The sequence below is a fragment of the Tenrec ecaudatus genome, chromosome 1 (genome assembly GCF_050624435.1).
Source record: "Tenrec ecaudatus isolate mTenEca1 chromosome 1, mTenEca1.hap1, whole genome shotgun sequence".
In the NCBI taxonomy this organism is placed as follows: domain Eukaryota; kingdom Metazoa; phylum Chordata; class Mammalia; order Afrosoricida; family Tenrecidae; genus Tenrec; species Tenrec ecaudatus.
This window is the reverse complement of record NC_134530.1, coordinates 231,660,840-231,682,959: the sequence shown is the minus strand read 5'-3', so window position 1 is coordinate 231,682,959 and position 22,120 is coordinate 231,660,840. Positions and strand designations below refer to the sequence as shown.

The 22,120-nt window shown below is 39.1% G+C and overlaps 1 protein-coding gene across 1 annotated transcript in view; it reads right to left on the bottom strand.

Moving 5' to 3' along the window:
- Positions 1-22,120, bottom strand: part of DTL (denticleless E3 ubiquitin protein ligase adapter) — a 58,485-nt gene that overhangs the window by 17,061 nt on the left and 19,304 nt on the right. Inside the window, exons 11-13 of the mRNA XM_075530099.1 lie at positions 17,548-17,660; positions 9,655-9,744; positions 5,941-6,076 (exon numbers count right to left, since the gene is read on the bottom strand). Coding sequence (XP_075386214.1) covers positions 5,941-6,076; positions 9,655-9,744; positions 17,548-17,660 — 339 coding nt within the window. The remainder of the gene's footprint in view (positions 1-5,940; positions 6,077-9,654; positions 9,745-17,547; positions 17,661-22,120) is intronic.

Below are 22,120 nucleotides of genomic sequence, written 5' to 3'. Positions count from 1 at the left end.
ACCTAACAAATACACACAAGAAAAAAATACCATGGCTTGGGTCAGGCTCACCTGAGTCCTCAAAGTACCATCCTTGTTTTTCAATACTCTAAAGATGTCATGTGTAGCACATTTGCTCAATGCAACTTGTCATTTCATCTGTTGATTGCTGCTTCTATGAACATTGATTATGGACCCAAGCCAAACAAAATCCTTGAGTCCATGTATCACGAAGTTATCTGTTGGTCTAATGGTGAAGCTACTTGCTTTCTTTACATGGTCAGCAAGCGCTTCAAGTCCTTCTCACTTTCCACAAACAGGGTTGTGTCAGCTGCATGTTGCAGATTGTTAATAAGTCTTCTTCCAACCCTGATGGCAGTCTTCTTCATATCATTCAGTTTTTCTGATTTGCTCAGCATACAGATTGAATAAATATGGTGAGAGGATACAATCCTGACATAAACTTCTCCTGATTTTAAACCATGCATATTCTTTAGTTCTGTTTACACAACTGCCTCTTGATCCATGTACAGGTTCCTCATGAACACAATGAAGTGTTCTAGGATTCCCATTCTTCTCAAGGCTCTCCAGCTTGCTCTGATCCACAGTCGAAAGCCACGGCATAGCCAATGAAACCCACGTAAGCATCTTTTTGCTATTTTCTACTTTCAGCCAAGAGCTATTTGACATCAGGAATGATATCCCTTGTTCCACATCCACTTCTGAATCCAGCCGGAACCTCTGGCAGCTCCCTGTCAATGTATGGCTGCAAGTGTTGTTGGGTGATCTTCTCAATAAAATTTGACTTGCATGATATTAATGATCTTATTACATAATTTACATATTCTATTGTGTCATTTTTTTGGAATGGGTACACATATGCATCTCTTCCAGTCAGTTGGCCAAGCAGCTGTCTTCCACTGACGAGTGTCTAGCACAGACGAGTGTGTGCTTTCAGTGCTTCAGCATCAGTTGGTATTCCATCAGTTCCTTGAGCCTTGTGTTCGTGGATGCTTTCCGTGCAGCGTGCACTCCTACCTTCAGTGCCACTGGTTCTTGCTTATATTCTACCTCCTGAAACGGCGGAATGCCAACTGGGGAAAAGAACCTAAAAGAGGCACCGTGAGCCTGCGTGTTCTCTCCATCTTCTCTCGCTGCTTCCTGCATTATTCAATAGTTTGCCCAGAGATTCTTGCAGGACTACACCTTGAGATCTTTTTTCTTTTTTTCCTTGAGTTCTTTCGGTTTAAACTATGTTGAGCGTGTGCTTCTTAATGTGGTTTTGCAACTCTAGGTTTTTTTCATATTTCATTTTAATATTTGATATTTTTCTCAAGCCGCCCTTTGAAATTTTGTTCACTTATTTGGCTCCTTACTTTCTTCCACGTGCCTTAGCTACTCTACAGTGACGAGTTTCAGAGTCTTTTCTGACATCCACTTTGATCTTTACTTTCTTCATGAATGATATTCTTGATGTCCTCCCACGGCTCATCAGGTTTTGTCATTAGTGTTCAATGCAGCAAATCTGTTCTTGAGAGATCGTCTCAAAATTCAGGGGGGACAGACTCAAGATCATATTTTGGCTCTTGTGGACTTGTTTTAATTTTCTTCAGTTCCAACCTGAACTTACAGGTAATTGAAGGTATGTTCCAGTCAGCCCCTGGCCTTGTTTTAACTGACATCAGATTTCTCCATCCTCTCTTCCCACAATGTAGTCAATCTGATTTCTGTGTATTTCACCTGGAGAAGTCCACGGTCTTGCAAAACCATACATGTGATTTCCAGTGCAGTTTCCAGTGCAGACCATATTTTTCAACTTCTGTTGTTTCTTTCGTGTCCAATTCTTCCACTCCAATTGCCAATAATTATCAATGTACCTTGATTCCATGTTTGATCAATTTCTGACTGAAGACATATGGTAGAATTCTTCAATTTCTTCAACATTAGCATTAGTGATTGAATAATAGCTGTAATGACTGCATTTCCCCGAAGGCAGCTCATATATGATCCTATTACGGCTCTGTGTGTCTTTTTTGACCATAAATGCATTGCCATTCTTATTGATTACATTTCCAACACAATAAACCATACTGTTTTAATTAAAAATGGTCAATGCCAGTCCATCTCAGCTCACTACTGCCTAGTGTATCAATCTTTGTGTTCCATTTCATTTTGGACAACTTTCTTTTTTTTCTAGATTCATTTTTACATTCCAAGTTCCAGTGAGTTTCTAGAGCCATTTCTTCTCCTTTTGAGTTGCGCCCCATCAGCAAATGAAGATCTCAAAGGCTTGAGTACTCTTCTCTATCCGTGTGGCCATGGTCAGCTCCTCTTCATTCACATTCGACCTGATGGGCCCAACCTGTGGCATGATTTCTGACAATGTGCTGTTTCTGCTCATTGTCTTTAAGTATCTGACAATGTTTAGATGCTCTGCACATAAGGTACTCAGTGGCTACTTCCTACAAATTGGGCAAAAGATTCCTTCGTCATAGTTGCTTTTAGTCTGGAAGCTCCCTGAAATTTGTTCACTTTGGGTGACCCTGCTGGCATGTGAAATATCAATGATGTAGCTTCCAGTTTCACAAGCCATCATAGTATGACAAACTGACAGACAAGTGGTGGTAGGCCAACATACAACTTTTTAATAAGGCAGCGCAATAGGCTAGCAATCAGTATAAAACATCTCACTGTCCAATGAAGTCCTTTCAGCCTACTTTTCTACATCATGTTTATTCTTCAGATGTGACAAAATAAATGAAAACTTTAGAAAAATAATTGAGCTAAAAAAACATTTTGTTTCATATGCTTACAATTTGGTTTTTATATTATGATCATTGAAATGGCCAAATTTTACCCTTTTGATGGAACAGTGGAAGTGGGGCATGGAGGATTTGGAAAGTGAAGGCACTCAGCTACACCTTGTGAGTGGTGGTTGAATGACTGAATTTTTCAACTCCAACATGAAATTGTAAATTTTACTGTATGTAAATTGTACCTCAATAAACATATCTTCCATTAGAGAAGATAATAAAATTTTTGCATTTTGAAAGCTCCTTGTATGCGTGGTTTACATAGCAAAGGACTTCATGTCTTAAAATACAAAGAAATCGTAGAACTCAGTGATAAAATGACAATCCAAGTGAAAAATAGGTTCTCCTAATATATGTCAATTACCAATAACCTCATAAACTAATGCTGAACTTCATCAGCCACTAGGGAAATGCAAATCAAAACCATAATCAGATACCACTCATACCCACTAGGAGGATGACTGTAATAAAAAAGACGGACACACACACACACAAAAAAAGACGGACAAAAAATGTTAGTGAAGATGTACAGAAATTGGAAGCCTCATCTACAGTGTCGAAAATATTCTAAAATTAGTTGTAGTAGTGGTATCACAACTCTTTGAATATACTAAAAACCACTTAATCGGATACTTTGTGAGTCAATTCTATGGTACATGAATATATCTCAATAAAGCTACTAAAAAATCCTCATATATCTCAAAAGGAAGTCAATAGACTATGCTGTATTCTAAGATAAAAGATATAATTGCATGAATATAATTTGGCAATAAACATCTCTATAAAAAAACTAGCTAAAAGATTTCTAAGTGGTTGATCTAAGGAAAAGATTTAGGGACTACTATTTATCTAATTCAAACTTAAAGAACCAGTTGCTTAACTTTAGGACTAATAAAATAAAAATGAATCTCTAAACTTGTTTTTCAGGTCCATATTGTCCTATTAAGAACATTGGGGTCCTTTAGCTGGATCAATGCTTGGTTCTGTTCATGATTTATTGGTTTATTTACTTTTCCCTTATTTCAAACTTTCTTCTCTCCTCAACCTCTATCATCTCATGTCTCATTCTTATTCTCATCTGATAAATTTCACTGAGAAAACAGAAAAGCCACCATAAACTAAGGAATACGTTTGCCCACTCCATTTAGCCTCCTACCTGCATTCATTCCTGTTTACTTTGCCTTCTGTCCAATTATTAAAGATGAAGTATCTTCGCCCCTGGCAATGGCCTGACCTTACCCATGTGTATTAGAAAGCATCCTCTCTTGCTTATTTGAGGACATTATGCTGGCAAATTTCCTTGCATTAATTTTTCCTCTCTCTAATGGATTCTTCTACTCACATACAAAATGCTGTATTTCCATTTAAGAAAACAAAAATAAAACCAAAACACCAACAAAACAAAATAAAACTTCAGCCTCTTTCCTCCAGCTACCACTGTACTTTTTCTCCATCATGTTACAGCAAAATGTCTCAAAAAAGCAGCCTACAGTCTATGCGTGTGGTTTCTAGGTTCCCTTCCCTCATCCTGCTAAACTACGGCCAGCAGGCTACCGCCATTTCACCAACGCAGTGGCAACACCATCAAATAACCCCCGCACTACAAATCCAAAGGTCAATTTTCAGCTCTCATTTGATTTGATTATCTGCACACATGCCCAAATTCATGCCTCTTTCTCATTTAAATGCTTTATTTACTTGGTTTTGGATAGCAAGCCCACCTGGTTATGCTGGTTCGTTCATTCTGTACAAGTATTCTTTTTAAAAAATCATTTTATTGGGGTGTTGTACACAATCCATACATACACCCATTGTGTCAAGCACATTTGTCATCATCATTCTCAAAACATTTGTTTTCTACTTGAGCTCTTGGTATCAGCTGCTCATTTCCCCCCTCCCTTCCTGTCCCCTCTTCCTCATGAGCCCTTAATCATTTATAATTATTTTGTCACGTTTTATACTGCCTGACAGCTCCTTTCACCCACTTTTCTGTTGTCCATCCCCCAGGGAGAGGATTATGTATAGATCCTTGTGATCGGTTCCCCCTTTCTACCTCACTCTCCCTCCACCCTCCCAGTATCAACACTCACCACTGGTCCTGAGGGATCATCTGTCCTGGATTCCCTGTGTTTTCAGTTCCTATCTGTACCAGCATACTAGTATTCTTTACCCCTTTAATCGTGAAACATCAGACCACAGGCCTATTTTTTTTAATCTAGTTACTTTCACTTATATGATGAAGACTCCCACATTTATTAACTCTGGCTCTGAAATGCAGAATTAAGTATCAAACCACCTCCCTAACATCTCCTATTTAGATAGCTAATAATCTAATGATACAATATACTCAAATGGAACACTTTAGTTGTGCCCTTTCAAACTGGTTCCGCCAGCAGTCATACTGATCTACCGTATAGACTTGTGTAGAAGCTGAGTTTTCCAACACATTTTAATGCAGTTTTGTGGTAAAATTAGGTGCCTCGGTTGACACTCAGGTCAGCTTATACTTGAGTATATACAGTAGGTTGATGGCAAGCCCATTCTTCTAGCTGCTTAAGCCCAAAATACTGGAGCCAGCTGCTCTCCCAGCCAGCTGGTTCTATCTTGTAAATACACCTAGAACTGGGTGCCTTACCACCATATTTTCTGCTACCGCTCTGGTTCAAGTCACCATCATTTCCTGAATTATTTCAATGTCTCTCTTAATAGCTTCCTGCTTTTACCCTGATTCCCTTACTATGCATTCTCAATCCAGGAACAAATACTCATTCTCTTCCTTGCTTTCCTTTTACTTACTTACTATTACTTGACATTCTATTTATTTTACTTATTTTGTTTGTTGTCTCTCTCAGCTCCAATCACATCCTTGGGAATTTTGACTCTGGTTCATTGCTGAGTTCCCAGCCATAAGAATAATGCTTTACACAACGTATGGACTCAAGAAAAACTTGTGCAGTAAATCCATCATTATATTCCAACGTCTGGTGCCTTCAATATAGTGTTCAGAAAAGATTGAAAAGAATAAAAGTCATCAGACTGGTTCCTTCCTTTTAAAACATACAAAAACTCAATCAAGCTTATTACTCTGTACTATAGGATCAGACCAATCAAATCACAGAGTGCTCAAAAAAATGCATGGGATTCTTACCCAGGCTTTCTCTCTCCTGCTTTTTCTTCTGAGAGGCCCAACCCAGTATGGAAGACTTGTCTCCTTCTGGTTTCTCCTCGAGACTTCTATTCAGTCGCCAGATTTTCATTGTATTGTCATCTGAGCACGTTGCAATCTGAAGAAAAAGGAAAGAGGGGGTTATCCAAAGATTGACAACAAAGTAACACGTGGCTCTGTCGTAAGGGCTCAGGACTGGAATCATATCTCCTTTCATATAATGGGACATAGAAAACGAGAGATCGTCTACTTCCATTCCACATTTCCAGAAATTAGTCTTATTTTTCATAAAACGGACTCTCCAGGTGACATCTTTCATTGACTAGCATAAAATGCTACTAAAAAACCTTGCTAACTTCATTTTGTTCTCTCATATTAGGCAAGTTATCATAGTTATCTTCTACACAACTATGACCTGTGTAATTAATATACCCTTTTGACTCCATCTCTCTATTAAATGATCAGTGTATTTCACTATCATTTAACTTGTATGACTTTCTTCTGGATTCTGCACGCTCTCCCTTATTGCTAAGTAATGGGATCATTTCCAAGACCAGACTTAGCTCAGGATTCTAGAGGTTGTGACAAGTAAAATGGAACAATTCCTTTGAGATTCTTTTTTCAGATAGGTAAAGGAGCAATCCGGGAAAACAAATTCACTAGGCTGAAAGAAGTTAAAAATAACCTTTGCCCCTTTAAAAATATCTGACCATTCCTGATTCTGGTCCCAAGCCTTTTATGGCAGAGAAAGCCCAGCTTGAAGATCTTGTGGCAAATGTCCACTGGTACCAGAGCTGTTCCCCAGCATTTGTTTATATAATTTCTCTATTTCAGTTTCTAAAGAGGGTGGAGGGGTGGGGGAGAGAAAGAAGGGAACACGTTCTCCAAGTCTTGGCCCCCAAGAGACTGGCAGCTTTTTCCTTTCCTTACTGGGAGGCAAAAAGAAGATACGCATACTGAACTGTTCAATAAGAAATGCCTGGAATCCCAAAAGTCACTCTTGAATCTATTAACAATAGTTGTCACTGTTGAACACCTACTGTGTGCCTGGCCATGCTATTTACACTTTTAATTTCATAGTACAAAAAAGCATGTTCGCATCTACAAATGGGAATAAAGCTATTTCCTAAGGTTAGCTCCAATTAAGTGTCTTGGCTAGAATTTAAACCCAGCTTTGTTTCACTCCATAGGTCAGACCATTTTCTTACTATAGTTCAACTTCCTAACGCTAGGCATGGGGCTAAGTTTATTGTAGAGTCCTTTGCAGCAGTGGTCGCTAGAGCTGTATAGGTAAAGCGCTCTGCCGTCCCTTTGAGGATTTTCCATGTCTATAGATAAGGATAAAATGGGGTGGTTGAAAGGTGACTTAGTAACTAACCAAATTAAAAAAAATCCAGTTATACCAGTAAATTCCATGAAGATGCAGTAAATATTTCACTTGAACATAAAAAATTCGGTGGAATTTCAGATAAAATAATGTCATTGAGATGTAATTAAGGTTTATGGATATGGAAAGCAATGAATGGGGTAGGGGGTACTTAGGAGGGGAAGGAAGTCTGCCACAAAACTATAAGAAATATAAAAATAAAAACAAAATAAAGCCACAGTGGTGCTGTAAAGCTAGAAGGGATGTCACATGTAGACCAGGTCATGACAAGTTTCTGAAACATACAAAATGAATGGGAATGGATATAGGCAACAAACCCTCAGACAAGTGAAAGAGGAGAACTCCATAGAAGCAAGGTTCCCTGTAGAACCCAGAATAACCCAGAGACCAGAGACATGTAGGCTGGGAAAAGAAGTAAAACTTGGGATATTATATAATCGTCACATATATATTGTTGGACATGTATTGGCTCTGCAGGTATAGGTTTGCCTTAGGGATTGAGTGCTATCAAAACTTTTGTCTTGTGTCTAACTAACCCTCACTGTTTTCTTAAGTAGTGTTCAATACAGCTCTTACAACATCCCACACATCAATTGTTTCAAGCATATTTGTACATATGTTGCCATCATCATGTTCTAAACATTTAGATTCTGTTTGAGCCCTTGGTATCAGCTTCTCTTTTTCCCCTCCTTCCCCCTAGTCAGTTGTTAATCTGTACAAGTGTCGGACAGTATAAGTGAACATCCCTTGTATTTTATAACAATAAGTTTTCTCATGTATGTGCATTTTCACACAAGTATTTTAAATTCTGGACAATTGGTGAGATTCACGATAGTATAAGAATTAGCAAATGTTCCCTGCGTTTCACCAGAAACTGATAATGCTGTGAACCAGGGACATGTATAATCCTTAGATCTACTGAATGGATTTTGAACTTGCACCTCCCTGAAAGCCGTATTCTAAGAATCATTCGTTGTGATGATGTGGCCCTGGTCAATACTTGCCTTCATAAAGTGATCGCTGACAATATGGGAATATGGGTGCTATGGCAATGTTTGGTTAAAAAAAAAGAACAAAAAACAACCAAAAAACCCCCAAACAGATGGTGCCTGGTCATCAGAAAGAGTAGCTCCTGGGATCTTACAGCCTACTCTTAAAATAAAAAGCAGGTGAGGAATCAGCTAAGTCCACTATGAAGCAGCACACAACCTCTTGCGATCCAAGAATTGGAAATAAAATCCCAAACCAGAAGAATTCTATTAGAGCTTAAATTTTGAGAACCCTATTTGTAGATGGCTATGAATTATAGTGAAAGCCCAAAATTCATTCAGAGGCCCCTAGTGGGTTAAACCTCCTGCTTTCTTTTGGACTGAAGTTTTCTTTTGTTGTTGGTTTTTAAAAAATGTGATCTTCTTTATATGAAATCCAGGAGAGCTAAATATTTAAGGGCAGTAACTAGATTAATAGCTCATTATAGTTAGGATAGGAAGGTTATGGGAAAACTGGGAACTAATAATAAAGAATATAAGAATGAAGAAAATGACTTAAAACTGACTATGTGACAATTGAACAACTCTTTGAAATACACTTAAACAATTGAATTGTATGTACTTGAACCATGTGTCAAAAGGGTTAAATAAAAAACAGTAAAAATATCATATTTGCATGGCTATATCCTTAACTCTACATTTATATATTGATATATACTCACACATATTTACATTAACGAAGGCAAAAAACATACGAGCCACCAATTTCTGACCTTCTCACATTTGGTATGTGTTTATTTCTCATTGAACTTGCTTTGTATAGTTATTCTTTTTGGTTAAAAAAAAAAAAGGTGGGTAAGTTTTCTTATTTCCAGAATGTGTAAGACATTTCTAGTTTATCTTTTATGCCTTTTACCCTAAGGCAACCCAATAAGGTAAACCTTCACAACAGGCATTTTATTAGCTGTATGTGAAAGCCCAAAGCAGACCATGAAGAACAATCCGCACTAATAGTGCAGAAGGTGAAGACTTGTTCACACCTTACATTTAAGATAAAATTGAATTACATTTAAACAAATGTACTTAATGCTATCTTTAAGAAAGAATTACTGTAGGGAATCAGAAATCCATCTTTACTCCTTTGGGCAAAATGCAGTTTCTTCATTGGTAGAGAAAATAAGAATATCTGATTAATTCTGATACAGATCCATGGATGGCCTCAAAATCAGTTACATCCACTTAAACAAAAGTCTATATGCATTTCAAATGAAATCTTAGGAAAATCAACTTTTATAACTAACCAGAGATTTTTTTACAAACCTTTGTGAAGTCTGCTGGACACCAGCTCACAGATGTGACCTCTTGCGAATGACCCAGGAGCACAGTGGGGGGATCCCAAGGGGTAGAGACCTAATCGACAATCGAAAAGAAACACGTGAGAGCAGCACAAGGTCTCCCAGATAGGAGGTTTTTCTCCGTGTTTCTCCTTTAGTGCTATCACCGAAGCCCCTAGGCAAAGTTATAATTCAGATGAATTCTAAGGGATAATAAAAGTACTAATTAAAAGAAAAAGTACCAATTTTGTGATTGACCTGAGTACACAATAAAAAGATTCAAAATAAGAATGTAATAACAAGAGTAAGTATACAGTGAGTTAACATATCAGGACAGGACTCATTTCAAATCAGAGCTACCTAGCTATACATATTTTGACTAATGTTCAAGACTGGCATTGTCTCTCACCTCTTAGTTGGTAAGCTTTCTGGAAGGATGAGGTTTAGCTGTCACATAAAGTAACCCAAGCTTGTTGCCAGTGAGTTGTTTCAAACTCACTGCGACCCTTCAGGGCAGAGTAGGGTTTCCAAGGTTCAGACGCATCTATCTCCCACAGACAGATAGTGGGTTCATACAGCAGAGCCTTCAGTTAGCAGTCTGGTACTTAATCACTGAGCCCCTAGGGTTCCTCAGCTGCTAAGCAGTGGATATTCTTACAGAGCCCAAACATTTTCAGGTCTCCTTTAGTTAGCTACTTTCAGAAACACCAAATCCTGAAGGAACCTGAGACATGTTCTGTCTCTTTCCCAAAAGACACTTGGACATTTTACTAAAATTCCACATTATTCTCTTCTATCCTAAGTAAGTATGCTGTTGTCGTGGAATTGATTCTGACTCAAGGAGACTCCATGTGTGTACCCCAAAAGGTTTTCTAGGTTCTGACCTGCTTGCCAGGGCTGCTTCCCAAGGTCTCTCTGGATGAGCTCAACCTGCCAATCATCCAGCTAGTAGTCAAGCTCTTAACTGCACCTGCCAGGGGGTCCTTAAAGGGTTATAAGCGATATTTTATACGGGACCTTGGTATTCTTATTGGGGGGAAAGATCCTCTAAACTGTTTAGCTAATTTAAGAAATTCTCAAATTCTACATATGTATGTGTGTACACACACACACAAACACACACACATCCCTACTTCTTGCGGCATGTTAGGTTCCAAAAACTAGGTTGTTAAGTAAAAATCGGTCATTAGAGCAGTGGTTCTCAACCGTGCTAATGCCACAACCCTTTAATACAGTTCCTCATGTTGTAGGGACCCTCCCCCCAACCATAACACTATTTTTGTTGCTACTTCATCACTGTAATTTTGCTACTGTTATGAATCGGGTGACCCCTGTGAAAGGGTCATTCAACCCCCAAAGGAATCGCGACCCACAGGTTGAGAATCACTGTATTAAATGAAAATGGAGAATGACCAAATTATTACGAATTGCCAAATTACATAACTGCCAACCCACTGAGAATCATGGCCCAGCTGAGTTAACACTAAACTAACACAGCCAGTGTTACATTCATCACGATGGTGTTCATCATGTCATTAATGTGCAAAATATTTTGTTGTTTTTTTAACTAGTTCTAAATGTGACGTTGGATAATGAGAGTTGGTAAGTGAGGAGTCAGTGTCCATAAATCTGCATACTCACACAATGCATAAAAAGGGTCACGCTGTTCATGTTCAGTACTACATGTGACTAAGATTCCCGTTTTCCTTGGTCAGATGCTACTAGTGGTATACCTTGGACAGTGTGGTACAGCTGACTCATTCAAGAGCTATCAATCTTTTCATAGGACATGAGACTTAATCAGCACAATATGGAGTACAACCTCATAACTATTATTAACATGTGGATTTAGAAAAAAGTTAGGTGGGGGCTGAAAGACATTATTCACTCCATTCTCCTGAGGCTCTGAATCATGGCTCATTTGCATAAAGAAAGTAGATACAACTCTGGCAAGATTCGTGAGAATGACTAAAGTGAAGTTAATAGATTTCTCAAATTGTCATTAAGAGATTTAACAAGCTGATTCATCGGGTTATCTAACTTAATTATTGTCACTCCTCTCTTGGGTTAAATGGCATGCATGTAATAATTCAAAAAAGCCAAAAAAGTCAGTAGAGTCTAATTTGCTTTGATAGACTAATGGAAGTTTAACGGAAATGAAATAAGCACTATGTACCAGGATCTCACTTACTAAGAGCTTACTCCCACAATGCCAGAGACACCAACGCATTCTCTCAAATGGAAGCAGATTAAAAAATATATTTTTAATTTCTGAATACTGCAATAATCACAGATAACCACTTCTTCCTCCATTTGGGATGGCTCCAGTACATTAAGGTTCCCATCAGACCAGGCAGGACTGGGAGCAGCATGTTCAAAGGGAGAGGAGGGTGCCATGTCCTCGGGACTCTCCAGGGTAGAACATTCTATTCTACTCCACTGGTTCACCTGCTTATTCCCTCTAGCTTTTCAAGATCCTGACCCTTCCTCAGCTTTTCTATTACAATACATAGGAGATTCTAAATGTGTACACAAAGAATTATAATAAGTTTTAGGAAAAATCTAAATATCCATCAATAGATGCATGCACATTTCTGTATCTCCCATAGGATGAGAGGAAAATAATGATAATGACAATAAAAGCTACAATGTGTTGAGTGCTTCATTTACCATGAGCTAAGCCCTTTATGTGAAGTTAAAAGTGAGAGGTACTTCTTAAAAATGTAAAGATTGTATTGACAGCTGACCCAGTAATTCTACCTGTAGATACATATATGAGATATGAGTGGGCTTCACAAATTTGTGGGAAAGTGGAGTTGAAAGAAAACAGATTTCTTCCATGAACTTTTTGAAGTCTTCTCACATGTTCCCGAGAACTGAAAACACCTGTCCATTAACAATCGTGTGTAAATGTTCATAGCATCTTTGTTCATAATAGCCAAAAAGAACAAATAATCCAAATGTCCATCTAAAGATGGTCTATTCAAGCAATCATTTTATTCAGCCACAAAAAATGAAATGAAGTACTGATGTATGAGAGAGCCCTGAAAACATTATGGTACATAAAAGAAATGAGCCACAAACAGCACACTTACATGAAATACCTGTGATAGAGAAGTCCATAGACAGACAGTATATGAGGGGGTACTCCCAAAACACCAGAATAGCAGTGGATGGAGTGTAGCTTTTGTAGTATGTATTTTTCCTCTAGGCGAGCATTGAGCAACTTGCTCCAAGTTAGTGCAGCCAGTGACATCGCCTGGGAAGGTTGTCTCTGGTCAGTGTGTCCTTTCGTAAAAGCAGTTTCACTTGAACCTCATTTTTGGTGATGGCCAATTTAAGAGAACAGCCTGTAGCTGTGAAATGTTTCCTGCTCAGGAAAAATAATGCAGAAACTGTTGTGATGTTGAACACAGCTTACAAAGACATAGCTATGGGAAAATCTCAAGTGTATGAGTGACTTTCCCTTTTCAAAAAAGGTGAAATGTCAAGTGATGACAAATCTCATTCTGGATGTCCCATCAACTTTCCAAATGGACAAAAAAGTCAACTTTAGTGCATTGGAGTTCGTTCCACCAGCTCAGACTGTTAATCAAACTTTCTATTTAGAAGTTCTGAAAGATTGCCAAAGTCTGCAACAAAAAAGGCCTGATCTGTGGCAGAAGGGGACTGGTTTTGCCACCAGGACAATGCACCTGCTCATGCATCTCAGTGGGCCAGTTTTGGGCAAAATCCAGCATGCCTCTCTTGCCCCATGTAGCTTACCTGACCTCACTCGATGCAACTTTTTTGACTCCGCCAATAAAAAGGGACATGAAAGGACAGTGATTTGATGACATAGAAGAGATGAAGAAAAACGAGTATGGTCCTGTTAGCCATCCAAATAGATGAGTGTGAAAAATGTTTCCAAGAATGGCATGGCAGATTTGAAAAATGTAATGGAGAATACTTTGAAGGTGATAAGGTTGTTTTATAAAACAAATTAAATACATAGCTTTGAAAAAACTTTTCCGGTGTTTTTGAGTACCCCCTCACAGTTTGGGGGCTGCCAAGGATTGGGGCATGTGGGGGAAGATTACAGAGTGATGGCTAACAGATTTCTTCTCAGGGTGTTGAAATATTCTGGTGTTACACAGTGGTACTGGTTGCTCAATATTGTGATTATACTAAAAAAATTGAAGTGTATACTTTAAAAATGGTAATTTCTGCATTGTGTAGAGGGACATGTTGTGAGTTAAAATGTCAGTCGAGTTTTTATAAATTTGAGAAATGAATGCTTTGACACACAGACTATGATAGCGTATACTAGTATGGACTCCTAGGTTAACAGTTCAAACCCACCAGCCGCTCTCTGGAAGACGAGGCAGTCTGTTTCCGGAAAGATTTAGTTTCAGAAGCCCTCGATAGGGTCACTATGGGCTGGAATCACCTCGATGGCACGGAATTTGGGTTTTTACTGAGACTCGGGTGGCTTGACAATCCTTTTTTCTTGATAAGTTTATCTATTGCCACTTCATTTGTTAAAAAAAATTACATAGGATTTTGATTTTTTTCAAGCCTCCCCCACTTTTGAAGTAGAAAGAAGAAAATGAGAAGTTCAAAAGACTTTTAGGGGCTCCAAAGTATTTGGGGACCAGTCCAACACAAAAGGTTTTCCTCTCTTACCTGTTAAAACTATGAACGAACCCAGACTTTAGTAGAGAGCCTGGGGAAATCCAACATTAACCCTCGTAGAACTCCGAAGGCTCTAACTGAGAGGCCACACGCAACAGTTTATACACTTACAAATGCCATGAAGTGCAGCACCTTTCTGGACAAAATCTTAGTCTGCCCGGTTGGAATCAAATCTAATCTCTCTTTTGGTCATGAGATCATTTATCCTGCCCTACGGTGTCAGGCTCCACATTTTGCCAGTCAGTGGTAGAATAACTGCCAAATCAGTTTATTTATAACCACTTCAATACTGTTCAGTAACTGTCAGAAATGAACTGGGCTATGAGAGTTAGGAGAAAATTAAAAAGAGTTTAATATTAAAGTCTCTCTTAATTTTCAGTCTTGGGCCTGAGTTAGATCAGAGAGCCTAGCTCCGCTCTACCTGCCCTTTGTGGAGCAGGGGTGAGGGTAAGAATTTGAAATCCCCACCGTCCATTCTGTTTTCTAGTGTCAACACTTGAGAGAGTGCTGACCTCGTGGGCATGTGGCAGTTACAAGACAATACAACAGCCTGCACGTTCCATTTGCGAGGAAATGATTGCAAATGATAGGTCCCTTCCTTTGAAAACAAAACACATCACAGAAAAGAGGTCTAAAACAACAACAAAAAAGAGGACTAGTCACCAGTGGTGCCACTAAAATGATGACCTGTAAATTTCCATGTAGCATTTCAGCATATCAAGTTTTCATACAATATCCCTGTCATGATTTTCCCATGAGCCCAACTTGTGTGTAGCAATATACCTATAAGGCTAATACCCTCTGCTCACTTACTCTTTGAACCTTCTAGTACACTCGCTTCAGACTGTCATCATTACTCAATTACAGTGATGTTTTGAATCATGTGGGCTGGTCTGCACATACGATAAGAACTTGATGTTTGTGTTCCTGCTGGTGGCCTTTCTCGTTTTAGTTACAATATTGTGGTTATTATTATTTGAGGCCCTAAATCAATAGTTTTTTTGAGAATGAAGTAGTAATTAAAGCAAAAGGAAAGTCAAAAAGCCCTCTGCTAAGTTACTAATAATGCTCTAATTTGAAGAGGAAATATCTACACAACACTTTGTTGCTAGTATTCATATGATCTAAGACATACTCCATATAGGCAATTTACAACTACATCACACACTATTCCTTTGTTATCTTCACATCTTAGTCTATGAATAAAATTGATTATAAAGGTTACTAATAATTCTGTATGGTCTGGTAGGAGGAGGTCTGTGTGAGGGCAGGGGAACACCAAGACTTACCACCATGCTGACACCGACCCAAGAGACGCACGCCACTGTGAGCCACCTCACTAGACAAAGTCAATTTTAGGAGAAGCAAGCTCACCGGGTTCTCAAATATCAGAGGCTGTTCACTGAGTTATGTGTGGACAGGCAGGAGCACATCATGTCTGACCCACCTCATTCAGCATTGACGTGTGACCCAGCAGAGGAATTTAGAAAGGGTCACACATCAAGCGGTGGCCATTGATTGGATGTCTAAAATGAAGTACGAGCAGGTGCCAAGTACCTTGAGTGTCTTTAAAGGGAGGAAGTAGTCCCTCAATGCGCATTCCCACCCACCAACCAACCACATAAAAGTTATTTGTGTTAGAGAAGAGGGCTAGAGGAACTTTAAGAACTGGTAAGGAGAACTATGTTATAAATAATTACATATGTAATTAGTCTTTATAGTTAAAACTAGTTTAATGTGAATGACAAGTTTACTCAAAAAACTTTAAAGAGACAACTTTTTGCAGCAATAAATGTTAGCTAAATTGGAGTGAAAGTAGAGACAATGCGAGTAGGGAAGTTCAAAATTTAAAACTATAAATACAGAAGCATCAAGTGAAAAGAATTTGAGAGAAATTACTGCATACACTCACGTATAAGCCGAGTTTTTCAGTACAATTTTAATGCAGTTTTTGTGGTAAAACAAGGTGCCTCAGTTGATATTTGAGTTAGCTTATTCTCAAGTATATACGGTAGGTAAAAAGTTTCGTACCAAGATGAGAATTTAAGGATATATACTTTATAAGGGAAATTTCATTTTAAAATAAAACCAATAGAAAAAAAATATATTTATAAAAAGAAAAGAAGCCAGCAACATAAAAGCAACACACAGAACAATTAACTCCCTCTAGGGACCAAAAGTATTATTGGTAGTGTTATACTTTTGCAACTATAGGCACATAATAATTTTAGTATCTCTCCCAGTACAGAATGAAATTAAGAAGGAGCAATTATGCTTCAGGCCAGGTAAGTTTAACCTATGCCCTATGATAACATGAAAGATGTAACTTCCCTGGAGTTTGCAGGACTAGAGATAAATACATACCTTTATTGGGAGAGGTGAGGGGTTTGATAATATTGAAACTATGGGCCTATACAATTTTTGATCTTATGACTCTGAAACAAAATGTAGGTACCCCTTCATTAACCTCACCACTGGCAAGGATATTTACGGAATCACAGGGAAGCCTAGAAGATACTCAACCTTTAGCCCCAGGCAAACAACGTCTGAATGTTAACTTTCCACTCTACATGGAGTGTCTCCCTCAAGGCACACACTCAACAGATGCGAACTTTTAGGGTCACCATCACTATTCCTACCTTCAGACTCTTTTGTTTTAGTGGCCAGCGAGTCCTATTCATGGTATAAACATCTCCATTTTCTTCATTGGGCTTCAAATAGATAACTTTAAATTTCTTGGCTTATAGAAGTCATTTTAGAATCAGTAATTTAGAAAGTTTCCAAAAAATTACGTAATAGAGGAACATGAAATTGATGAAAATTGAGAAAAGTATTAAAGGAATGCTATTAAATATATTTTAAAAATTGATAATATAGCCAAATACATTTTCGTAGACTGTCTTATGTAAGGCCGTGTGTGAATAGGAGTGAAAACATTGCATTTTCTTTAAGTTTGAAAACAAAGGGCAGAAAGGACTAGTATGTTTTCTGAGCAGCAAGATGAAGTACTTGAGGCCCTAGACACGTAAACTGTGAGTGGCTGTGGATGTTGACTTCTGAGAATCTCTGAACAGAGAGCATCACATATTCCACAACAATCAGAACGAGGCTTTGGCCATAATAAGAGCCAAGAAGCAACCCGATATAGAAAAGTTGAGAAAATGTAAGGTATTAAATTCACATCCTCTTAAAGATGGCAACTTACCCTCCAGATGTAGGCCGCTTCGTCACTTGAGCCACTGAGTAAAAACTGGTCATCTGGACTAAGACTGGCTTTCACATAAAAGGTAGAGTTCAGGTGTCCGCTGAAGGAAGCCACTGCAAAAGAAAAGAACCCAAATATCTGGCTTTTATTTCCAGGATTCCAACAAATGGAAGCAACAAATGTGTCCTATCAAATTTTATGATTGTATTCACTATCAAAGCAGATGGCCAAGCTATAACCAAAAATAACCAAACACTGCCACTGAGTCACTCACACCCTAGGAGCGGAAAGTCTCCTCTTTCTATTTCAAGGAGGCTGGTGGTTTTGAATCGCCGACCTAGCAGTTAGCAGTCAAACAACTGTCACCAGGGGTCCTTGGCCAAGCTATCATCACCAAATAAAAGGGGCCTGTCCACTGGCAGAGTAGTAACTATAGAAAGAGACTACACAATAGATCCAATCCCAGCCTGCATGCTTGGTGTGAAGAGGGCTGAAGAGAGGAATGTGATGAAAGGACAAGACAGGACAGACAGCCACCTCAGGGCTGGGCTCTTGTGACTGCTTGACATGATTACTTTCCCTTAAAACGCCAATGCCTTTAAGGATAGATTTCTATTCTAGTCTTTCTTCCGGAGTCTAGGGGGCATAGTGGTTACGTGTTCTGCAGCGATATGCAAGGCCAGCAGTTTGCTAACACCAGCAGATCTGAGGGAGAAGGATGGGGCTATCTACTCCGTTAAAAAATTGTAGGCTTGCGACAGGGCCGGGCTCAAGCCGAGCTATGTTGACCCCCTCCCCAGAAGAAACCAATACAGAGGACAGCACTGGAGATATAGCTCGGGGAGAGTGGTGGGTCTGCCCAAAACACACGGTGTGAACTAAGGAAAAAAGAGAGAGTGAATCTCATCATGGCTCACCAAGCCCCGAGGATGCATCTCTGCTCGGAGCAGCCAATGCAGAGAGAGGACCGTTGGGCCGGCCCCATGAGACATGACATTCCCTCACTGATCCACGGGGGACAGCACTTGAGACACTACAGAAAGTGTGTCCACTCTGCCCCATGCACAGCGGGGTGAAATGTGAATGGCAAGTCCTGGAGGAATCCTGAAAACAGAGTTCTGACTCGGGGGACAGGGTTTGGCACCTCATCAGACCCAAATGGAAAACACTCATAAGGTCAGCAGACAGACCTGGAACTATCTATCATCTTTAGGGTTTTTTTTTTCCTTATGCCCTATGTCTATCTATATAAGATAGGCAGGACAAACAATCCTGAGGAGAAAACAACAGGGGTACATGGGAGAGGATGGGGTGGGAAGTAGGAAGAGGGAGCCAACAAACTCAGGGATGAGGGAAGAACAAGAGATATAAAAATGATGGTGAGAAGGCCTGGTGGAGTTTGATCAAGTGCAATGTATCCAAAAGGGATTACTGAGAGCCGAGTGGAGGGTAAGCATGACAGTGGGACAGGAGGAAGGTGAAAGGAAATAAGAGGAAAGAAGTAGGAAGCAAAAGCTATTTATAGAGCTATCACTATAGGCATGTATATATGTAAATATATTAATTTATAATGAAAGATAGAGGCCAATGTACATATATTTATATGTTAAAGTATTAAGATAGCAGATGGACTTTGGGCCTCTACTCAAGGCCTCCCTAAACCGAGAACACTTTGTTCTAATAACCTGGCACTCACCTTCCTGATCACTGAAGACAAAATGGGTGTATAAGCAAATGTGGTGAAGAAAGTGGATGGTTCCCAGCTATCAAAATATATAGCATATATATATCAAAATATATAGCATCTGGGGTCTTAAAGGCTTTAAATATATTTAAAAGCTTGAAGTTAAACAGGCAAATAAGGCCACATGGAAGAAGCACATCAGCCTGTGTGATCATGAGGTAGTCACAGGATCAGGTATTAAAAGATCCAAAACAAACAATTATATCAATATGAACAAGGGGGCTTGGAGTGGAGAGCCAAAGCCCATCTGTAGACAATTGGACACCCCCCCCCCCACACACACACCAGAAGAGTTACAAGGAAGGGATGACTCAACCAGGGTGCAGTATAGCACCAGTGAAATACACATCATTCCTCTAGTTCCTGAATTGCTTCCCCCTCCCCGCTACCATGACCCAGTAGAATATATTCTACCTTACAAATGCAGCTAGACCAGAGCACACACATTGGTACAGATCAGAGCTCTCGATACATGGAATTCAGGACCGATAAACCCCTCAGGAACAGTTAGTGACAGTAGTGATATCATGAGGATAGGGTGATGGTGGGGGCAAATGGGGAAGGGGGAGAGAGGGGGAACCCATCAGTTGGTTGGATTTATAGCCCTCCCTCCAGGGGGACGAATAACAGAATTGTGGGTGAAAGGAGACAATGGACCATGTAAGATATGAAATATCAATAATAATATATAATTGACCAAAGATTCACAAGGGGAGGGAGGGAAAAGAAGAGGAACTGAAACCAAAGGCTCAAGTAGAGAGAAAATTTTTTGGAAATGTTGAAGGCAACGTATGTACAAGTGTAGTTAATACAATTGAAGGTTGAGTTGCCATAATATTTGTAAGAGGCCCCCAGTAAATAATTTTTTTTAAATGCAGTCTTGGAAACGCACAGGGGCAGTTCTAACCTGGATTAAAGAGTCACTCTGAGTTGGAATTGACTCAATTGCAGTTGAGTCTTTCTTTAGCAGACGTGATAGTGCTTTGAATAGTGTAGATTCTCAAAATGTTTGTTGTATAAATATGTAGAACTCCGTGAAAAGAACCACTTGAATTCTGGTTAAGGCTTCTTGATAGCCAAGTGGGTTTTTATTTTTATACTAAATGGGATTTTAAATCCAGCACTTTATATATGGCTGAAGTAGCCAATGGAATAAACTATCCACTTGCTCCAAATAGGTTCGGGTTAGCCTTCGGGTTTAGAATTCTCACTAGGCACTACATAGGGCAAACGACCTGAGAAACCATGTGCTTGACAGGTTCTTTTATACTAACGAGGCCAAAACGTGAGGCTCTGGGCATCAGAGTAGCACTGCGGAGTACAAAAGCACACTCGTAGCTAGTGGGAGAGAATTTATGTATACATTTACAATCTAGCAGGAAAAATAAACAAGTCACGCCCCAAGCTCCTAAATGAAACAGAGAAATATTAGTGAGGGGCGTAGCTTTCCGTAATTGCACAGAGATTCCTTCCTTTTGCCAGAGTAAGCTGGAAAATAAGTTTATATTTACAAGTTTTAAAGAAAAAGCTTGTTTGTCTAGTACTTCCTCACGTGAGACACTTGTACTGTCATGTCAAAGGGAAGCCGGTATAGATAAATTCGGACGACTCATTATAGGCCTACCAGAGTAGGCCGACAGAATAAACAGATCCTTTATTCTAAATGCTATTACAAAACTATAGTTGTTACTCTTCCGTAATTTTAACCTATGAATAAAAATTATGGATGGAATTTCCCACTAAACTTATAAGTATTTATTGCCCTCTGCTGGTCTCAAAAAGGTTGGTGTGATGTATGTTAGGAATGTTTCAATCCTCACTAAAAATATTGCTGAAACTTTTACTAACTTTAATTACTTCAAATGAGTCTTTGATGACTTGAGCTCTTAAAGTGCTCTGTCATTATGAACATCACTTAGTGTTATACAATTCTGTGAACAAAGTGTAAGAGATTAAGTATTAATCATTCTTGAACTTTCAAAAAGGACAAGTAAGTGTACACTTAAAATGAAGAATTAGGCTGGGGCTTTCTCCCTCAAATAGTCATTCCATTCCACTTCCATGCAGCACTATCTATCCATCCATCCATCCATGAGAGCCAATCAAATTATTTCAGTAGCTCAGACAATGGCTCTGACATTATCAGTTTAGTTATGCAGACTGGGGCATATTTGTTTGATGGCGGAAGAACAAACTTAATTCAAAGCCCCTTTTAGTATAATGCTACATAGCAAAAGGTTATAGGAATAGTTTTTGTATAAGTGAAACATAATCAGGAACCTAAGATGTTAGAAAACCTTTTCCAATCCCCAAAACTCTCTTGTTAAGAGTGTTTAAATACCACACCTAATACTAGTCGTGATACTGTCACTGATATGAGAGTCCTTGTCCTAAGTTCAGTATTATTTGGCAGTTTCTTGTTTACTTAGCCCATCTTAGTCTAGAATCCCTTGTGGTACACGGGTTACATGCTGGGTTACGATCCTCTGAATGGTTGGCAGTTCAAAGCCACCAGTAACTCTGAGGGAGGAAGACTGGGCTTTCTACTCCTATAAACAGTCACAGTCTAGAAAACCCTCAGGGGGTTAGCTAGGCATCAGCATTGACTCGATTGGCAGTGAGTTTGTTTTTTGGCTTAGTTTAGCGGTGCTGGCTAACTCTCGAGATTGATTATGGCAAAGCGATATTCGAAGGAAGAACCAGGCAAATGATAGGTAACTGATAATAAATAGTCTTAGAAAGCAATGAAACGGAAATCATTCTCTAAAAGCATGCTTGATGTTTAGAGCCATTCCACGACTTTTCAAAAATGTCATTTATTAGTTCTAA